This window comes from Maniola hyperantus, chromosome 3 (genome assembly GCF_902806685.2).
Source record: "Maniola hyperantus chromosome 3, iAphHyp1.2, whole genome shotgun sequence".
Classification (NCBI taxonomy): domain Eukaryota; kingdom Metazoa; phylum Arthropoda; class Insecta; order Lepidoptera; family Nymphalidae; genus Maniola; species Maniola hyperantus.
This window is the reverse complement of record NC_048538.1, coordinates 7,361,565-7,383,284: the sequence shown is the minus strand read 5'-3', so window position 1 is coordinate 7,383,284 and position 21,720 is coordinate 7,361,565. Positions and strand designations below refer to the sequence as shown.

General features: G+C 36.8%; 3 protein-coding genes across 9 annotated transcripts in view; 1 reads left to right on the top strand and 2 right to left on the bottom strand.

Annotated features, from left to right (window-relative positions):
• ana3 (anastral spindle 3) overlaps nucleotides 1-10,740 on the bottom strand; it is a 63,381-nt gene extending 52,641 nt beyond the window's left edge. Inside the window, exons 1-8 of one of the 7 annotated variants that reach the window (XM_069509551.1) lie at nucleotides 10,573-10,724; nucleotides 5,865-6,099; nucleotides 5,130-5,432; nucleotides 4,860-5,047; nucleotides 3,236-3,432; nucleotides 2,394-2,504; nucleotides 1,482-1,677; nucleotides 166-303 (exon numbers count right to left, since the gene is read on the bottom strand). In XM_069509551.1, coding sequence (XP_069365652.1) covers nucleotides 166-303; nucleotides 1,482-1,677; nucleotides 2,394-2,504; nucleotides 3,236-3,432; nucleotides 4,860-5,047; nucleotides 5,130-5,172 — 873 coding nt within the window. In that variant the 5' untranslated portion in view covers nucleotides 5,173-5,432; nucleotides 5,865-6,099; nucleotides 10,573-10,724. Of the gene's footprint in view, nucleotides 1-165; nucleotides 304-1,481; nucleotides 1,678-2,393; nucleotides 2,505-3,235; nucleotides 3,483-4,859; nucleotides 5,048-5,129; nucleotides 5,433-5,864; nucleotides 10,457-10,572 lie in introns of those variants that run through there. The other 6 variants (XM_034984692.2, XM_069509550.1, XM_069509552.1 and 3 more) reach the window with 6 other exon arrangements.
• Nucleotides 10,741-12,933: 2,193 nt separating this feature from the next.
• Nucleotides 12,934-17,303, top strand: LOC117996603 (tetratricopeptide repeat protein 37). Its single transcript, XM_034984695.2, has 2 exons — nucleotides 12,934-13,090; nucleotides 13,300-17,303. The coding sequence occupies exon 2, from the start codon at nucleotides 13,300-13,302 to the stop codon at nucleotides 17,113-17,115; it is 3,816 nt and encodes a 1,271-aa protein (XP_034840586.1). The 5' UTR covers nucleotides 12,934-13,090; the 3' UTR covers nucleotides 17,116-17,303.
• On the bottom strand, nucleotides 17,287-20,753 carry LOC117996627 (tRNA (guanine-N(7)-)-methyltransferase). Its single transcript, XM_034984741.2, has 6 exons — nucleotides 20,536-20,753; nucleotides 19,749-19,861; nucleotides 18,053-18,237; nucleotides 17,847-17,960; nucleotides 17,579-17,680; nucleotides 17,287-17,486 (listed from the first exon to the last, which is right to left on the bottom strand). Exons 1-6 carry the CDS (start codon nucleotides 20,616-20,618, stop codon nucleotides 17,358-17,360), a joined length of 726 nt encoding a protein of 241 aa, XP_034840632.2. The 5' UTR covers nucleotides 20,619-20,753; the 3' UTR covers nucleotides 17,287-17,357.
• Between the last annotated feature and the right edge of the window lie 967 nt (nucleotides 20,754-21,720).

Sequence of the window (21,720 nt, the reverse complement as noted above, 5' to 3'; positions counted from 1 at the left end):
AGACTTTGGAATCCATCAAAGACTAACACACTTACAAACTAACACTAACTTTTAATCCAAAGCCAATAAAATATGTCTACATGGACGAAGTTAGCACCAGTACCAGCTACTCATATTATCAATACCTTGTAAGATCAAGGTGTTCAAGATCAAGATGTTCAGTACCTTGTATGTCTGTGAGATTAAATCCAAGGAGAATAACTTCAAGAATCTTGTATCCAATGTCTGGGTTATGCTCAATAGAACATTCAATGCCTCTCCTGGGTGTCCACCGTACTGGCCATCAGCTATCGCTAATAATGTCTGGAATTTAGTTAGTATTATTAATTATATTTTCTGAATATACAGGAAAAGATGACTGACTGACTGATCTATCAATGTACAGCTCAAATTACTGGGCTGAAATTATAAAATATGCAGATTATATCCTGGATATATGAATTTTCTTTTGCATTGCAATATTTTATTTTGCATCCCAGATGTAATCAGTTTTTTTCACATCTCAATTTGAAGCATCTTAATTGTGGGTCGGAATGCTCAAAAAATAATATTTAAGTCCATTGTTGATGTTATAGCTTGAGATTTTGTTCTCTTAGCCCTATTTATTTAGTAACACAACTGCAATAGATAAATTTTTAGGACAATATTTATGAGCTATAAACAATTATCTGAAATATAAAAAGAAATGGTGACTGACTGACTGGCTGATCTATCAACGCACAGCTGAAACTACTGGACGGGTCAGGCTAAAATTTGGCATGCAGAATAGCTATTATAACGTAGGCATTCGCTAAGAAAGGATTTTTGAAAATTCAACCCCTAAGGGGGTGAAATAGGGGTTTGAAGTTTGTATAGTCCACGCGGACGAACTCTCGAGCATAAGCTAGTCTTAATAAAATCAGTAATAATGAATTAAAATAGTTAAATATTTCTTCATGATGCTACATGGACCCATTGAAAATGAACCCATACTTCATGCGTAGCGACAGGTCGAGATGGCAATCAGGATTGGGACGCCCCGCACACCCGCCTCGAGCGCGGTGAGTGAAATCTATTTTTCTTAGCTGACTTTAAAGACAAATAAATTGCAGAAAACTCCTTAGCAATTGATTGCCCAGTGCCTACACTTTAGATATTCTAAAGATTGATTTGAACTTAAATATTCATCATCGTCATCATGATCAACCCATCACTGGCTCACTACAGAGCGCGGGTCTCCTCTCACAGTGAGAACGGTTTTTGGCCATAGTCTACCACGCTGGCCATGTGCGGATTGGTAGACTTCACATACCTTTGAGAACATTATGGAGAACTCTCAGGCATGCAGGTTTCCTCACGATGTTTTCCTTCCCCGTTAAAGCAAATGATATTTAATTAATTAAAACGCACATAACTCCGAAAAGTTAGAGGTGCGGTTAAATATTATTGTAATAAAGGTTAGAACTTAAATATTATTGTAAATTAAATGAATATCTTTATACCTTTATGATTGCAGGTCTGTTCAAAAATATTTCTACCGGAAAATCACGTATAAATACATCTCTAATGAATCTGCAGCAACGACGAGTTGATTTCAAGACCTTGAGTGAATCTTCTATTAAAATCATGGTTTTCAGATCAGAAGGACATATGTCTACCCAGGGAAAGAGAAGAACATTTATTCCTGAGCTTCCAGAACTGAAAATTAATACACAGACAGGTACTTTATATAAAAACTCCAGTTAGGTAAATATCACACATTTGTATTTTAAAATATTAATACAAGTTCGGAAGCTTATGAACAGACTATAATATATAGATATCTGATATGCACTACTACACTGCATTTTATATACAGATTTTACGCACCTTTAGACAAAACGACACTTACGAGCATGCTTCAAAATGGTGGCCTATTACTAGTTTATACAAGTTGTTGCTTTATACTTGATTACAAGTTCTGAGTACAGCTATCTTTAGTAGTGTGTATGAGTGTTTTTCATTCACCACCACCTCGACCACCTGACTACCTCTCTGGCGCAGTGGTAAGCGTTGTAGTCTTGTTAGTGGGAGGTACCGGGTTCGATTCCCGGCAGGGGTTTGGAACTTTATAATTTCTAAATTTCTGGTCTGCTCTGGTGGGAGGCTTCGGCCGTGGCTAGTTACCACGCTACCGGCAAAGTCGTGCCGCTAAGCAATTTAGCGTTCCGGTACGATGCCGTGTAGAAACCAAAGGGGTATGGGTTTAATAAAACTGCCTAAAAATTCCAGGTTAGCCAGCATCCATCTTAGATGGCATCATCACTTACCACCAGGTGAAATTGCATTCAAGGGCTAACTTGTATCTGAATTTAAAAAAAGAAAAAAATTAATAATGAACCTGTTTTCCAATAAAGAAATACATGTACACTTACCCATTTATTTTATTTATTTCAATATCTTCATCGGAGACTGAACTTTCTTTTGACAGTCTGTGATTGAGTCCTATATTATAATAGCCGCTACTTGATCCATTGCTTTCAGAACTATAGAATTTACAACAAACTATTTCAATAAAATATACTTTTTACGTTTCAAATTGTTATTATTTTTAAAATAATATAAAGTTGTGAATAATGATTCTAGATAAGGCCAGTTTAATTATTTTAGACAAATACCTATCATAGAAAATTGACAATTTGCATGAAATCAAAGCCATAACAATTAAATTATTTTTACAAAAATCAGCCTGGCTAGTGGCTGTTCAGGGAGATGCAACCTTCAGTATGCAGCAGTACATGTATATATTTCTCACTAGCATTACTTGTACCATAATTAGGTTAATTCAGCTATAAGTAACTGTAAAACCCCATCCAGACTGTTGTAAACATACCCTGCAGGTTGGTGTCCACCAGCAGTTCACAACAGTGTAAACACTTGCTTGCAACAAAAATATGTTGTAAACACTGGTGAAAACTGCCGGTGGAGACAGATGTGGAGGGCTTGTTTACAACAGTCTAGATGGGGGTTTGACATCAAATATTATAAATGTAAAGGTGTTTGTTTGTTGGTTTGTCTTTCTATCATGCTGCAACTCAAGCAACAGAACAATGTGATTTTTGGATGGATGTATTTAAAGACCTGGAGAATGACATAGATCTGGGAAAAAGAGTTCCCACTGGATTATTAAAATATAAAAACTAAAACCCACCCAGAAGTCATGGGCATCATATAGTGTTTAATTAAAAAACATTCCAAGCTTAAAAAATATATTAACCTTGTCTGTGAATGTAAATTCAGAGGTGGAACTCCCATGTGCACTTCAGAATCCACTGTGTTTAAAAAGCGAAGCGTTTCAATAAGGTCATCCAAAATTTCAGTGGCATCTAATATTATTTTAGGTTTTATTTTGTTCAATGTTGACAAGATTTTCTCAATGCCTATTTCTTTAGCAATATAGGTCCCTGCTTTAGTCTGTATATTAATCATGAAATAAAAATAAAAATATTATGTCATCAATATTGCTGTAAAAAAAAACAAAAAAAAATATCACATATCTTAATACCTCTCTACTTAAGTTGTTGTACCTCCAACACAATTTTTTTTTAAATAGTTCTAATAAATTGAAAAGAGTCCTCTTTTGAAAAACACAACATTATACATCTTATGAGTACTAAAAAATTAAATTTTTAGCATTTTTTATTTTGAAAGCATAAAATAGATGTAGTCATTTAAAAACTGACGACATTGATTTTGTGGTTGACTACAACTTACACAGGACATATTAATCTATTCTACTTATAACGCGTAAAATTTAACTCCTCACGCACCATTTTAACTTTTTGTGTCAAATTTCATGTCAAAAGTACGATTTTACCCCTTGTTTTAAAGATGAACCGAGTATTGTAGGTAGGTCTTATTCATATGGGTGAACTATACTTTTGACATGACAGTATACCCATAGAGTTAAAATAGTGTGTGAGAAGTCATTTTTTAAGGCAAGATCTATCGCATACTTTGCCTTTACTCATACATATTATGATAGTTAATACAAGAAACAAGTTATGTGTTATCTACTTTATCTATAGTGTACTTTGTGTGTTCTCACACATAAGACAGTGTAAACAAGATACAAGTTATGTTTTATCCACAGTGTACTTTGACTTTGCTCACACATCAATCAATCAATCAGCCTATTTGCGTCCACTGCTGGACATAGGCCTTCCCAAGAGCACCCCATCACACACGATCCTCCGCCTTCCTCATCCACCCACTTCCCGCTATCTTCTTAAGGTCGTCAGTCCAGCGGGTTGGAGGTTGTCCCACACAGCGCTTGCTGATACGCGGTCTCCACTCCAGAACACATCTGCTCCATCGGCCATCGGTTCTGCGGTAGACGTGGCCTGCCCACTGCCACTTCAGCTGGCTAATTCGTTGGGCTATGTCGGTCACTCTGGTTCTTCTACGGATTTCCTTGTTATGGACTTTATCCCTCAGAGAGATACCCAACATAGCCCGCTCCATAGCCCGCTGAGCGACTTTGAATTTGTGGACAAGGCCAACTGTCAGTGTCCACGTCTCAGCGCCATACGTCATCACAGGTAGGACACACTCATTAAAGACTTTAGTCTTTAGGCTTTGGGGTGCTCACACATAAGACAGTTCAAACAAGATACAAGTATCTTGTTGTCTATAGCGTACTTTGAATTTGCTCACACATAAGTCAGTTCAAACAAGATACAAGTTGTGTTATCTACAGCGTACTTTGACTGACTGTTTGCTAGCTTTTCACGGCTCATTTGGTTAACCGACGGATACAAAGATAGCTAGCATGCCAAGGAAGGACTACGCTACTTTTTGTCACGAAAAATAAAAGAGTTTGATTTTTTAAACCACCATACCTTTATAGTTTTCAGTAGTAATTTCAAAGCTTCTCTTTGAAATGTAGGCTGTTGCACATTGAACCAAGCTAGCAATGCCTCCAACAATTCTCGCGTTCCCGCCAATTCGTCCTCTAGTTCCCACCCAAGCTGAAGTTTATTCATTAACAAATGTAGTGAACGCTCACGTATTTCTCTCATTGGATGATCTAAAATAAATTTCATAATCATAATACCCAGTGATAATCTTGTAAACCTTGAGAGAACGTGCAGTGCAAAAAAAATATTTACTTAGTTTCTTGATATAGGCAGATGATACTTCCACAGAATTCATTGTATATTATTTTAGTAAATAAATTTAAAATCTGGAAGTATGTATTTTCTTATATTTCTCAAAAAATTCAATTCAATTCCCAATTATTGGCTTTTAGGTGTGCCAGCTGGGCACAGAGTGTTTCGCCAGTGTCACGTTTATGGAGAAGGCACGAAGGAGATTGTTCGGTGAGAGCTGTTGTACAGTTAAATTTTGAATATCTACAAAATAGTTAAAATTTTTTTTTTTTTTGGTAGTTTGTTAGTTTGTTAGTCCTTAACCTAGAAAAAAAAACACAAATGATTAGTTGTCTATTAGATTTAAAACATTAGTTGGAGACAAACACAATAATATTTACAATTTAATTTTATTATATTCTATATATTTACATAAAAATCTACAATATGGACTAAACACAAACATTAATAAACATTCAACATTTATAGGACGAGGGACTTTGTGAGGGAGGACATCATAGAGAGGATGGAGAAGTTTGGGACAGTTGAAGAGGATGTGAGAAACAGTGCCTTCATGTAAGCCACACTCGCAGAGTGAGTTATCCCTTATCCGAAGTTTAGCCAGGTGGACAGGTGTACAAGAGTGACCGAGACGTAAGCGGGAGATAGTAGAGGAGATCCAACGATTCGCATATCTATGGCGAAAAAACCACGGTCGTCTTGGGATGTTTGGCTGGATGGATGCATAAAATTTACCCTTGATTAATTTTGATTTATTCCAACACATATTCCAGGATTTATCCATGTAGGATTTTGCTAGGGCACTTAAATCTTGTGGCGAATTTTTGAAGTGTTCCAGAGAACCAGATTCTATAGCTGTTTTTGCACAAGAGTCAGCAGTCTCATTTCCAGGGATACCTGAATGACCCGGGATCCAGACCAGCAAGATAGATAATCCTTTTTGATTACATGAAAACAGAGCTTCCCTGATCTGTAAAACGATGGAAGATCTTGATTTACTACGGAAAGGATTTTCCTTAATAGACATTAGGCAACTTAAAGAGTCAGTCAAAATAACTGTTTGTTGTATGTTATGGGATAGTGCATACAGGATTGCTTCCAATAAAGCAGTGGCCTCTCCTGTGAACACCGAAGTTTCGGGGGGACATTTGAATTTCAAAATTATTTTGTATCTAGGGATCCAGCAAGCCGCACCGACACATCCGCTAGGAGACAGCTTTGATGCATCAGTATAGATGAGAAGGTGATTTGGCCAATTTTGATGAATAATGGTTTGAAGTTTGGCATTAGTATCTGGAGACCCTTTAGTCAAACCAATATCTGTAATGATGGGAGGGTTGAATACCAGAGCTTTGTAGGGGGTAGAAAATAATGGATTTATAGGAAAAGTTGATATGGGATGGGGAAGGCTGGTATATTTTAAAAAGCTGTCCAACAAATATGAAGAAGTGTTGCGGGATTGAGGAAATTTGGATAGTTTGGTTAGTCGAGGCCAAAGGGGGTGAGATGACAGCTGTAACATCTTGCTGACAAAGCGGTCACAGAGGTATTGGCGACGAATGGTTAGAGGAGGATCAACACATTCCACTTGCAGGGCATTGGTAGGGGAAGTTTTCATAGCACCTAGAATAATTCTAAGGCACTTATATTGGACTTTATTAAGTTTATCCACAGCTGATTTATTGAAGGGATCTAAAACAAACATACAATAGTCCATGTGGCTTCGTACTAGAGCGTTATACAATAATTTTAAAGAATAAGGGTGGGCACCCCACCATACTCCCGCTACTGCGCGTATAACGTTAATACCCTTTTCGCATTTTTTCAACACGTGTTCAGAGTGGGCAAGTCCAGTCAGTCTGTTGTCTAGATAAATACCCAAAAATTTAGATTTGTCTGCAAGATAGATTGGTTGATCCTCAAATGAAAAGTGGAAGGTGGGAAGGGACCTTTTCCTTGAAAACACTACTGCCTGGCATTTGCCCACAGACAGAGACAAGCCATGGCCAGACAGCCATTGGCCTAGGTAAAACAAAGCAGAGTTGATACGACAGGATATTTCCTCTACACTGCCTGAGCTGTGATAGAGGACAATATCATCAGCATATTGTAAGATGTTACAAAAACTGTTGACCGACAATTCGAGATCATGGGTATATATGCTGTATAGCAGAGGGCTGAGGACTGAGCCTTGTGGGAGGCCTTTCCAGACAAGTCTGGGGGGAAGGTAGGTAGACTGATGCTTGACCAGAATGGATCTGCAGAACAGCAGATTACATATGAGATGGATTAACCTCGGAGGGATACTCAGATTTTGCAATTTTTGCCTGAGCACCGGAAGTAAAACATTGTCATATGCAGAAGCAATATCTAGAAATATACCCACGAGGTACTCTCCCTTTGTAAAGGCTAACCGAATGTCTGTTGTCAGTATGCTGAGACTGTCTGTAGTACTCAAGCCCTTCCGAAACCCAAATTGGGAGGAGGGAAGAATATTTCTGCTTTCTATTAGCCATTCCAATCGGTTTTTAAGGAGATGTTCTACTATTTTTGCCAAAGTAGATGACAAAGCTATGGGTCTGTAAGAATTTGGATCTAAAGGATTTTTTCCGGGTTTTAGGATGGGGATAACTATTTGGGATTTCCAAGAGTCCGGGATAATACCGATTTCAAAACATTTATTTATTATGTTAAGGAAATAATATTTAGCTTTGTCATCTAGGTTGGTCAAAAAGGAATATGGAACGCCATCTTCCCCTGGAGTTGAATCTCTGAGGCCGTTAAGAGCTGTTTGAAGCTCAGAAAAAGAAAAGGGGGCATCCATTTCATCTGTAATTGGAGCTGGCGCTGAATTTGGAAATGAATCCACATAGGGAACATAAGGTGGAGCCAGTTTGTCAGCAAAGTTGTTGAGCCAATCAGAAGGATTGTTAGAAGTTGGATCAGAATGGTTTAGGGAGCGACGGAATCTTCTAACATTTGTCCAGACAATTGTGGAAGGGGAACGAGGGCTAAGATTTTCACAAAAACGGATCCAGCTTGATTTTTTCTTTTTAATAACTAATCTTTTAACTTTGGCATCAAGTCTTTGGTACTTACAAAAGTTGTCTTGGGTCATGCAGTTTGAGTATAATTCCTCAGCAGCAGTTCTTTGTCCAAATAAATCTCTGCATTCCTCATCCCACCAGGGAGAGGAAAGCAGATGATTTTTGGGTGGATGTTTTTTAGGAATATGGGAATCGGCCGAAGATTTGAGAGATGTTACAAATAGGTTGTAGCAAGTCAAAGCACTTTCATCACCTTCCAACCCTGGGAGAGAGTCTATCATGCAATCCACGGATTGAGCATAAGCTGCCCAGTTTAGCTTTTTTTTAAGGTTATATTTTAGAAGAGGGTCATGGTTAGGTTGGGGGAGGGATCTATTGTTTAGTGAAAGGACAATGGGAAAGTGGTCGCTGCCGTGTGTCGACGGGAGGATTTTCCAAGAAATTTGAGAGGCAAGGTTAGGCGAACAGAGAGAAAGATCCACGGCAGTTTTTGGATTCTGATTAGGGAATACCCTGCGGGTTGGAGAGCCATCATTGAGGATGCAGAGACCTACATCATCAAGAATGTCAATCAATAGCGAGGCAAACCCATCACAGCCGTAGCACCCCCACATGGTGTGGTGAGTGTTAAGGTCACCCATGGCAATGATAGGACTAGGAACAGAAGAAAGAATAGACTGTAACTCAGGGAGAATGGAGGGGGAAGGATGAGGAATATACAGAGATACAAAAGAGATGTTTAGTGCACGGACAGCGACAGCATTAATCTGATCGCTGTGGGCGGGAAGAGGGATTTGGGAATAGGAGATGGAGTGCCGGACAAAGACGGCACTGCCTGCATACCCATCATTCCTGTCATCCCTTAAACAGGTGAAGCCGGGCACCCGGAACCGAGAACCAGGCAACAACCATGTCTCCGAGATGGCAACGATGGCAGGATTATGCAGGTTGATAAGAGATAATAATTCATGTTTTTTGGGACGTAAGCTCTTACTGTTCCATTGCAATAGGATTATTGGGGCCGTTTTGGAGGATCTTAAACAGTTGGGATAAGTTGTTGGCAACGTTGGGCGGTAGGGGTATTTCACTACATGGCGAAAGAAGGGTCAAGAGAAGGGAGGTGATTTGCTCCAACATTGGGAGATTTCCAGAAGGAGAGTTGGTATTGTTTATAACGCTGCCATTAGGAAGGGATGAAGAAGGGTCAGCAACAATATTTTGGTGAGCTCGTTTGTCATATCCCCTTGCTAGAGGAGCTCGGGGACGAGGGGGGCGGATAATGGTTTGCCTGTATGACTTGTTTGAAGTCTGATGCGAGGGACGGGAGGGGGTCTTGAGGGGTGAGAAAGCGGGAGGGGAAAGCATCTCCTTTGTCATCTCTGCATAAGAGCGTCTGACAGGAGGGAACTGGGATGCCGCTTCCATGTATGAGATGTTGTCTTGGGACATGACGGTTTTTATTGACTGCTGTCTGGAAAATTCCGGGCAGGCTTTATCAGTGGAAAAATGTTTACCAGAGCAGTAGAGGCAAGTGGCTGACTCTTTGTCAGCTTCACAGGAGTCACCAGTGTGGGGTTGAGTGCATTTGTAGCACCTGGGCTTTGACCTGCAGATAGTTTTGGTGTGCCCAAACCGACAGCAGTTCAGGCACTGTATCGTCGGCAGTTTATAAGTATCAACGGGCAGGGACGTGTGGTAAGAGTAAACTTTAGAGGGCAGCATTTGCCCCCTAAAGGTTAACACCACGGATTGAGTAGGCACCCATGTCGTAGTGTTATCGGTTAGTACTTTTCGATTTAATCGTCTGGCTTTTACTACTTCCCCACAGCCTGGGGGTAGCTCCATTGAGTCAACGAGCTCGCCCATCGACCAGTCCACAGGGACTCCCTTGACCAAACCCATTCTGGTTACATTGTATGATGGTATGTGGGCTTTGAATTTGCACATGGATAGAATGGGATTGGTCAAGAAGTTATTGGCTGCAGCAGCGGTCGAAAACTCCACTGTAACCTTATTGCGGCCGATATTTTTAACGCCATCATGGATTATTGAGCCAATTTTGTGTTTGTGTAGGAATTGGCCAAAAGTAATGGCCCTCAATGAGGCACCTGAGGATGGGTCTTCAACTTCACGCGCGACTTGGACGATAAACGGTCCCTTGTCATCAATGGAGTACGACTTGGGGCCTTCGGAGAAGGAGGGGTGAACATAGAAATTTTGGACAGAAGGGTTCGTCTGTGTAGGGTCCGTTATGGTTTTTTTAGAGGCGGAAGGAACAGGTCCATCCTCTCCTTGACGTTTGCGGGATGTAGGATTTGAAACTCCCGGATCGGGAGGTTCACTGGGTGGATGTATGTTCATTTCGCAGGCTAGTTAGCACATATCTTCCTACTTACCAGCACCAATACGGTTAGTATTCACATAAATACCAAATAACAACTATTTATAGTGTGAAATTCACAGTAAAAACGCCAAAAAACACCGAAATCACTCTAATACGTGCGTCAACCAAAGAACGCTCCTTGGATTCCTCAAAAAATTTAAAATTTGCCTGGCAGCGCTTAGATATATAACGTCACAAAAAGTCAAAACAAAACATCATGACGTGATCATAGAGTACACACGACTGCCCCAACGCTGGCTCCAACAATATTAGTCTATGCTCCAACACCGTGTGGATCGGAAAATTAGCATTGGCTTGACCATGCTTGGCCCCAACGTTGACAAATCCTTGGCAAAACTAATTTCCCGATCCACAAGTTCGGCGAACAGCGTTGGGGCCATTTGAGCGAGACCAATAATTAGTCTACGGTTGGGGCGTTAAGCCTAACGCAAAGAATTTCTAAGTACTACCTACTTTAACGTAGTGATTACTCGTAGATAAAGTAATAAAGGTAGATACAGGAACGTTTGCTTTCTCATTCACACTAAAAAGAGAGCACAAATAAAGTTACTAATGTGATAAACAGAGACGCAGCTAACCTATTTTTTGTCCTTTATCGTGTAACCAGTTTTTTTCAAGAATACATACAAGGAATGCAACTTTAGTTGCAAAACAAACCATGAGAATTCATGGCGTAATTGTATTTCTCATTAGTTATTTACTTGTTTTCACATAAAAAACGTTTAATACAAATATTGTTGATCGGTTAATACAAATATTGACTACTAAACAATGGTAATAATTGTAGTGTTATTTATCGTTACGTCGTGCTATCGCTATCTCATACGCGGTTACACAGTACTTCAATCTACCTTTATAAGGGCGGTTTCAGACTAGCGTATTTTTTTGCGCGTATACGGTCGTTTCAGCATACGCGCTATATTACGCGCTTTAAAAAACCGGACTCGCGTATACGGGCATATTTCGGAGTGTTCGCTCGAACCGGTGGTGTTGCGGGAAGGTGTCTCTCGCGGCTCGCGCTTATACGAGCTTAGAAGCGCGTCAACGCTCGTACGAGTTGAGCGTGTGCCAAAGGCGTGCCTATACGCGCCTACATGCGCTTCCAAAAACGAGCTCATACGCGCGTATAAAACGCTAGTCTGAAACCGCCCTTACTCTATTTCTACGGTATATAATCACTACGTGGGGTCGCTGGAGTATATTGCTACTTCTCTAGAACAGAGGTTCCTAATTTTATTTGGCCATGGAACCCTAATTGATCAAATTTTTTTGGCGGAACCCTAGCTGGCTATTTTGATAATGATAAATAATTATTATTATAAGTACCTATGGCAAAACATTTATTGTGACAGAGAAATACTATGACGTTAATTACCTTACCTCCGTGGTGCACTGTTTTATTAAAAGATGGAGGTCCCGGTTCGATTTCCGACTCGGGTCTGGTCTGGTGGGAGGCTTCGGCCGCGGCTAGTTACCACCCTACTGGTAAAGACGTAACGCCAAGCGATTGAGCGTTCCCGGTAAGATGCCGTGTAGAAACCGATTAGGAGTATACCTACCGGGTAGCTTCCATCTTAGACTGCCGTGTAGGCGTGTCGGTGCAGCGCGGTTATGAGTCTTTTCCACAAACGTTTTATTTAGGTAACTGTCGGACAGACCGTGGAACCCCTGCGACCCTTCCACGGAACCCAAAGGTTCCGCGGCCCACCAATTGGGAATCGCTGCTCTAGACTAGTATATACTATATACTAGTGATCTGTGACTGGACTGTATAGTGATCTGTGTTACTTGCTACTCTATGCTATATTGTTTTGGTTGGGGTCAGTGTTTCCATGTACACGGTAATTACCGTAGATGCACCGTAATTCAGCCCTAATCTACCGTCAAGGTAAACATGCCATTACCTTGACCGTGTCACCGTAATACAAAAATCACGTTAAAAATTCATAGTATACTGCGTAATACGAGTACGAATCTCAGTCACGTTAGCATATTTCGTAATGGCAACATTTCTCTTGCTCTCGGTTTAAGCATCGAATCTCAGCAATCTATTTTCGTCCTTATTCAAGCAATTAGGAAGGAGTGAAATGTAACACTAATGAGATTTAACAAAATATTAATATGAATAAATCCGTATATGAAAAAGATATTGCTATTCTAGGAGAGTCAGATTCAGAATAATATTAATAATTGATTAAAAAGCAAATTCGTGACGTTTTTTCTTTTAAAAATGACACGGTAATTTACACGGTATTCTTTTAGCTAATCCACCGTAATTTAATCTAGAAACACCGTAATTTTAATCCTTGAACACGGTAATTCTCGATTTACATATGGAAACACTGGTTGGGGTTTCTTCATTTTACTGTGATTTTACTTCGTATAATCACAGAGTACATTATATATTAATTTTATTAATACCTACCTATTATAATAAAGTTATAAATTTTTCTATTGCACGTTGATATCAGTTGATATTGATGTCACTTTTGGTGGTAAATTAATGTAAGGTAAGAATTAGAAATACTTAAAAATAATTATTTCACATAAGTTTATTTACAGTACATTACGCTTTCAATGTTTAAAATATATTTAAACTAATAGATAACTGTCTGCCGATACTTTTATGTGAAGCTTCGGAAGTACTGAATAAATTAATTAATTACCTAATGAGATTGTACCAACCAACATGTTAAGTGTTGTGATGTACCTATTCCAGATGGCCGATGTCAAGTCCTTACTAAAAGAAGCAAGAAAATTGATTGACAATAAGGATTTCAAAGAGGCACAAGAATGTTGCAAAAATATATTACGAAAAGATAAACAGAATTATTTGGGATTAATTCTACTAGGTAAATCCTTACAAGACTCGGATCAAGCCGCTTTAGCATTTCAGAAAGCTATAGCAAGTAAGCCTGATCATCCTTTAGCTTGGCAAGGCCTCGCCAACTATTACGAGCTAAAAGAGGAAATTGTGGCAAAAGTTAAGCTCATTGCTATCTATGATGAAATTTTAAAACTTCAAATAGAAGAGGAGAAGGCTCTGGAAATTTTAACAAAGCTTGGTCAGCTAGGATGCTCTCTAAAAGAAAACCAAGTTATTACAGTACTCATAAAATATATGGACAAGAACTTGGATGAAAAAGTCTATTCAGCTGCTGGAAAACAGTTAATTGAATTATTGAAGACAGATATAACATGTAAAGATGGAGACATACTAAAAGTTATTAACTACTTATCACAAGTAATAGACAAAGAGGCAAATGATGCATTAAATATTTTACTTGGAAAAGTAATCCTACAAAAAAATAGTTTTATTGATGCAATGAAAGAAGTGATGAACCTAATTTTTTTTACTCCTAGTGTCACTTTCCGTGAATGGCTTTGCAAGTATTTGTGCGCATATTATATTCAAAACAATTCTTTCTCTGGATTTGACATAGACACACACATTAATAATGTTATAGTAGGAATTGAAAACTCCAAATATCCAGGCATGTTACAAAGTATGATATTGTATGATAAAGGATTATATTTAGAAGCCTATAAACAATGTGTTCCACTTGTAAATTATCAAGAAGCGGATGTCACTGAAGCTACCTTCATAATTAGATGCACATTTAAGTTAAAAAAGTTTTCAGTGGCACAGAAACTAGCTACTAATTTCTTGATAAAAGTCAAAGATAAGGATTTTGCAATAATATTGAAGAAATTTCTGTTTCTTTCACTGGCTGAGCAACAAAAATGGAAACAAGCTGTTTTAATTGCAAATGAAATTCCTGCCGCTAGTATGGACATAAATGAACAAGCAACACTTGCAAAATGTTATATTGAAAATAATGAGCATGCTGATCATGTTATGAAAAATTTACGAGAAACTGAGCACTATGGACAGCTAGAAGCGCTCTCCCTCATAAAACAAGGGAAATATGAAGACGCTATAAAATTGTTAGATGAATCACCAGATAAACCACTTAATTTATTTTACCTTGGACAAGTATATTGGAAATTAGGAGAGTTTGATAAGTGCCTTATTTACCTACTCAAAGCTGCGAAAGTAAATACTGATCATGCAGACACATTTTTCTACCTGGGAATTATTTATCAACATTACAAACAAGACTTGGAAAAAGCTAAAAAATGTTATGAAAAAGCTTTTAGCCTTAATAATATAGACATTGATATTATAAAGAATTTAAGTATTATTTACACAAAACTGGGACTATCTGATGTTGACTTTGATTTATTATGCAAAGCTAGCCAAAATGTACAAATAGACCTACAATGGATTAATTTCCGCTTAGGTCTTCATTATATTAATAAAAGAGACTGGGAAGAGGCTATATTACCGTTTCGAAATGTCATTAAGGCTGACCCTAACAATGCAATAGCTTTTGAATGCTTAGCAGACGCTTATTATTCAAGAGGATCCTTTACGTCAGCACTTAAAGCATACAACAAAGTTATATCAATGAATCCCAGAAATATAGTGCATTGCCTTACTAGAATAGGGTATATTAATTCCTTATTAACACAGTATGAGGATGCAATAGCAACTTTTGAAAAAGTATTTGAAATGGAGCCTAATTCGTTGTTGGCTTTAAAAGGCATTACAGAAACTTGGATGAGGATTGCAAAGAAAAAATTGAATGCCAAACTTTTTGGCAGTGCTAGAGACACTGCACAATATGCCATTAATTATTTAATCCAAGCATTAACAAAAGAAAAGAAGTTCTTATGTTTTTGGAAATTATTAGCAGATGCATTAATATTTGTAACAAAATTACCAAATGAATATTGTTATGTCTTTATGAAAAATTCATTTACTAATGCTGATACTAATTTAATGCCAAGAATGGAAAAGCATGACATCTATGCCCAAGCACTAGCATGTTATTCCAGGACTGCAAAACAAAAGCTTCAGTTCACTTCATATGACCTAGCATCTACTTATCTTGATTATTATCATGCAACAAACGAGATGGTCAATTGTCACATATCATTCAAGTTAACTATAGCCAACATAAAGATACAACCAAGCTCTTGGAGAAATTGGAACCTACTTGGTAAGATATGTATTTTTATGAAAAGATATGCTCTAGCTCAGCATTGCTTTATTAAGGCATTATTAGTAACACGCAAATGGTCGGTTGCAAAAATATGGTGTAATTTGGGTACTCTTTATGTTAAGTTAGGTCTTCATAAATTGGCCAATTATTGTTTCTGGCGTGGACAGTCAACACTGCCATCTTATCCTCAAAGCTGGATTGGTCAAGGATTAATTGCTGAAGTGATACGGAAAGAAGAAGCAATGGATCTATTCAGACATGCCTGTCGCCTTGGTTACCATCCTGAGAGTGCTATGGGATATGCTGACTGGGTATGCCGGATATTAAAAGATGACACTTATAAAAGCAGCTCTGAATTAAAATATGTTATTGATGGACTGTATGCAATATCATATGCTATGGATTTGGTATTATGGTTTATTCGCTTTGAACCAAACGACGCTTATGCTAATAATATCCTTGGTATTTTACAAGAACGAAACAACCTTTTGGATTCTGCATTAATCTCTTATCAGAAAGCATTTCAATATGCTAATGAAAACAAGAAAAATATTATTCTACTCAATATTAGCAGAACTCTACTAAGACTTGGAAAGTATGATGAAGCCATTAAATCATACAAAGAAATATCTGAAGCAAGTTTAAATTCTGCTTGTGGTTTAGCTCTTGCTTTTTTTAAAAAAGGTCTTTATGAAGAATCATATTCAACTTATGAGACAGCTCTGCAGTGGCTCTGTAATAATGATGATGAAAAGTCAGATCTTCTTGTAGCTATGTCAGGTATAGTGTACATGTTCAAAGGCATGGATGATGCGAAAACATTACTCTTTCACAGTATTCAAGTTTCACTGAAAAAACCAACACCATACAGCTTGTTTGCAATATGCTCATTAGGTATTATACATTCAGACCAGGGATTATCCAAGTTGGCTTTAAGTGAGTTACAGAAATATGAAAAAGATAGCAACTTTGGATATGACATAGGCTTTTTAAAATCGTATCTTGCGCTTAATGATGATGTCAACAAAGCTATTAAATTGTTGAGTGATTCTCTTCATGATCACCCAAGTAGTACAGAATTATGGTCTTGTATGGCACAGTATTGTTTAAAAGCTTCAGATACAAAAGCAAAGATAGCCAGTTCCTGTGCCCAAAGAGCACTAAGCTCGGCACATGATAAGAATGATACTGATTCAGCAAATATGCTTGCTACAGCTAGCATCGCTGAACATATAGCGGGACATAAACTCAAGTCACTGCTGTTAGCTAAGGCAGGGCTTCACATGTACCCATGCCAGTCTGAAATCTGGGCTGCATTACTTTTCTCAGTATTGACCAATAAGATGTGGTTTGAAAAGAAAAAATGGATTTTAAGGGTTACTGGATATATGAGAAAATATTTAGATACAACTAGAGGTTTGAACAGATGGATCAATCTTTTAGAGAAAAAACTAAGCAGATATTGAAATAATTAATATTATTTTAAACAATAATAAATATTCAGCTTGATCATAACTGCTACAATATCACAAATATGGCATACTTTATAAATCGCTTTTCTATGTAGGCTATAAAAAATAAAATGAAGGAAGGGCATTGAAGATATGTATCAGATATAGGAAATGTAAGAGAATAAATTTTGTATCACAATAGTTCTATTATTTATTCATAATTTTATAAAACAGTCATAACTCATAACAATGCAAAATCACTTAGATTCTATGAAGGTGTCAGGTATCCTTCTGAACACTGCAAGAAACTTATCTCCATTATTTCTAGTAACTTTTTGACCCTCTTCAGTGCTTTCATATAATTTGTCAACAATTTTGTCATTTTTCTAAAAAAAAAAATTTTTTTTAAGAATACTGCTTTTAGAATTTAGACATGAATATTAAATAATATTATTGTGCATGAACAATTAGGACTTACTAAATCTTCTTCAGAAATTCTTTCAAACAATGGATGCTCTTCAAAGTGAGTGACCATCCACATGTGTAAATCCTTTACATCTGTAATGGTGTATACAATGCCCTGAAAAAAAAGAACTTTCAATATAAAAGTTAAAAATAAAAAATCAAATGAAAAATCAAAGGCTGAAAAAATCAAATTGATTCAATCAATTTGAATCAATCAATCAATTTGATTTTTCAGCCTGGTTAGGACAGACATGCCTACATTTGTTTTTATAATCACTTACTTGTTCTGCAAGTACATAAGCATATTCAGAAAGAAGCCACTTATTGATAATCCTCCATTTATGCTTGGCTTTTTTGAAATGAGGGTCTGGATATAGGAAAAACATCTTCTTCAACTGAAAATAAAATAGGTAGTTAAATCACCATTAATCATGCAGATGTAGGTAGAAAAAGTTAGCGTCAATTACAATAACAGAGGTATTTTTACCTGGCCCTTGTAGAAAAAGTTAGGTAAATATTTCATAGCGTTTGTTCTTAGTACAGCTATATTTTGATATTGGTCCATATACTGTGTCCTTAATGCTAGGATCCTATCATTAACATAATCTGATACCTTAACACGTATTTCCAGCCCTAATATTATATTTTCAGGGAACATTGGTGATAATGTTACTGAAAAAGAAAATTTTATAGGTAAAACTTAAACAGAAAATAGATAAGGTGCATTCGGCTAATTACGAAAATCGGGATATTCCGATAATCACAAATTTCTACCAAATGCTGCTATATTTTTTGCCCTGGCAACTTTCACCTAGCCGTCATATTAATCTGCTACCCCGCTTCAGTTCACTCTGATTGCTGCGAAAGAGTATGCGTCTCCACCGCGACGTTTTTGTGAACGGGTATTATTTCCCGCATTTTAGATTTTCGGAATTACCCGAATATCCATAATAATTAAAAAATCTGGTAAGTTAGCTGTCTGTTTGGTTTTAATCCGATAAATTTTCGTTTTAGTTCACTACCGAGTAGGGTCAGAATACTCTAGCTCAATATTTTTTGCTTATTTCGGAATTAACCGACTAGGCTAATTCCGAATCATGAAGAATTCGCAATTCACCGATGTCGATTTTCCATAGGAATAGTCAGTGGTTCTCAAAATTTAAATTCTTATTTTAAAATTGATGTTTCTTTCAGGTAGGCTACTTACGCCTTTTCGAAGTAGCGACACTAAGCTATTTCAAATTACGTACCTACTACATTAAATTGGAGGATCTAATTATATGATAAGTTAAAAAAATTAGAAGTACACAGAGACAATATAACATAAAAATGCATCGGACATAATATTATTATACAAAGCACAACATGCATTTACAATTTGATTTGACCCTGATTATTTTTTACCCAGCTGCGTCAGATGGAGGATGATGATTTTCATTAGATAGAATATATTCCATAGGTACTATATTAATTTAATAAATAAAATTGAAGTGTCTCGTCTGTAATTTTGAAATAGCTGCCTCATATATTAAGTGAAGAAGACTTAAATGCTTCAAAATATGGAAGAAAAGAAAAATCCTTTATTTCGAATTTCAATATTGATTTCATTACCTTTATACCATTACCATACATTGTGAATAAAACTTTATTTGTCGTTTTTAATTTTATTTCCAACATCCAACACTTTTTCTTATTTATACAAAGGACATCCCTACCTTCTAAAAGTTTGAGAATGGTAGACTTCTTGTCGGGTAATTCCGAATTATAAATATTACATAAATAAATTTAGGCTACTTAGAGACTCAATTATCAAGAAATATTTAATGCGAGGGTAAAGCTGAACTCAAAATTAATATGTACCTTATGTCAAAACTAATTATAACATACTTTGAAGTGTCATCTAAAATTACACGAACATACTTCGGAATTGCACTTAGGTATACGAAAAAAAACAGGTTTTGTAATACTTTTATTTACAAATTCTGAGGATATTTATAAAAGTCTTTGAAATGGAGCTTTAGGCTAGTTATTCAACTAGACAAAGTGACCCAAGTTGGTGCCTTTAAGCCCACCAATTTTGATTGGATAATGAAAATACAAACATCCTGCTAACTCTACAAAAATCCTTTCATAATGCACCTTAATTAGATTTCAGTAAACTGATAAAATGAATGCATACTTACCTAAAAGTCCACCATATCCACATCCAACATCTAAAAACTCAACCCTTTTAGATTTATCTGTTTTTAACATAGGATATAAATTAGACCAATCATAATCATCTGGATGGGCAGGACTGAAAGAAAAGATTATTTAATACGATAAATATTATTGTAGTTTGTACTGTGTTGTAAATGTGAAAATGATCAACAGGGTAAGTACTTTGTCTGTAACTTTTGTAAACATTTACCACTTTTCCCTTTGTTTTTATTTTACTGTTATATTCCTACAAAATTTTTGATTAGATTACCTATGTCAAAATAATTTAAACAGTAAAAAAATTGCTGAATTATTATCCATAGGTGGGTACTTATTTTACAAATGCGAAAGTATGTATCTTTCCGATTTTGATATTTGATGTTGGTATGGAGATATTTTTTTATGACGAAACCAGTGCCACTGTTTTTTAAAAACCTAAATCCACCGCATCAAATTTATGATGGTCATCAAATTTCGAAACCTTGGAATAATTAAAACGCAGTGTTCTTAAATATATAAAAGGAAAAGGTGACTGACTTTCAATGCACAGCTCTACTCTTATATGCTAATTGATAGCTATTATGACATAGCCATCCGCTAAGGATAATTGAAAATTCAACCCCTAAGGGAGTGAAATTTGTGTAGTCCACGCGGACGAAGTCGCGAACATAAGTAAGTTATTCTATAAATCGACACGGTTTCATAAAGTAACAAGATATGAACGAATGTACCTAACTATAATAAGTTAGGTACAGGTTCTTTGGAACTTACTATTCAAAACAATGGTCAGCAATTGGATTTGAATGTGCTCGTTGCCTATAGTACTTTTTCTGAGGAAGAGACATACCGAACATATACAATAAAATTAACTTAGGTATTGCACTTTTCACTCAATTTTAATATTTAAACAATTTTTACTTTTTTTTGTTAACAAGATAACAACACGTTACGTGAGTTTTGTTTTGACCGCCACCGACAAGGTTTTGACAGTTTTGACCATAGAGTATCCACTATATACTAGAGTTTTGACCGGTGGTTTTGACAGTTTTGACACAGACTACTTTATTTAGTCTCTACTCTATTGATCTAAGGTATAATCACCATAGATATATTCTAGGTCTCAGACTAAGAATCGAGAGACTTGTCAGATGCGTATGAAAGGGACAAAATAACCAAAGAAATAATACTTATTTGTACGTATGAAAGGTTATGTTTTATAATTTGCGTTCGCTACAACTTTTACACAGCACTGCACCATTAATGGCTTCTACACACCTTCAAAACTAAATTTAAAACAGAAAACTACATAAAAACTCGTAATATTCGCAATAAATTACTATCACGGAGGTTTGTTGGGCACAAACTACAACGTGCCCAGCAAAAAAAGCTAAACTATGATAAAGACAAAAAACTGTGTTTATATCTCTATTACTCTTCAGAGCTTTTCGTTTTCTGTATACCTAGCTTGCTCTAACAAGGTATTATTATTTTAATTCCAAATCTACTTGATTCTTAATCAGTCCATGATGATCACTAATAATTCATCCAAGATAAGGAAGATAAGGCATGTATAAGGTGCTAAAACCTCCTAAAGCGTCAACAGTTTGTTCTGAGGACATTCGCTGTTAAATCGTAAAATAATGATGCCCATTTGAGATATTATATTTTGTGGCATTGCCTTGTCGTTGTCTTGTTATTGTCGTGTCGTTGTCCAGTCATTGCCATGTTGATGTTGTGTTGTTGCTGTATCGTAGTCCTGTCGTTGTCGTGTCGTTGTCTTGTCGTTGCCGTGTTGTTGTCTTGTCGCTGTCTAGTTGTTGCCGCGTCAAGGCTCTTTTGACGCGTGGTGAAAATCAGAACTAACACCACCATCTTGTGAAGTGTCATCCTTTTATATGCGGTGTTGCTAAGTAAAAAAATCTGAAATTACTGTTTTGTTAAATGTTAGAGTCTTTC

Excerpts from the sequence above, each read along its gene's own strand:
- LOC117996627 (XM_034984741.2), bottom strand. The coding sequence starts at position 20,618 with ATGTTCGGTATGTCTCTTCCTCAGAAAAAGTACTATAGGCAACGAGCA. Across the intron at positions 18,238-19,748 it reads TGGATATGGTGGACTTTTAG|TAACATTATCACCAATGTTC; the intron begins GTAAGTATGCAT and ends TTTCTTTTTCAG. Across the intron at positions 17,961-18,052 it reads ACTTTTTCTACAAGGGCCAG|TTGAAGAAGATGTTTTTCCT; the intron begins GTAAAAATACCT and ends TTTTATTTTCAG.
- LOC117996603 (XM_034984695.2), top strand. The coding sequence starts at position 13,300 with ATGGCCGATGTCAAGTCCTTACTAAAAGAAGCAAGAAAATTGATTGAC.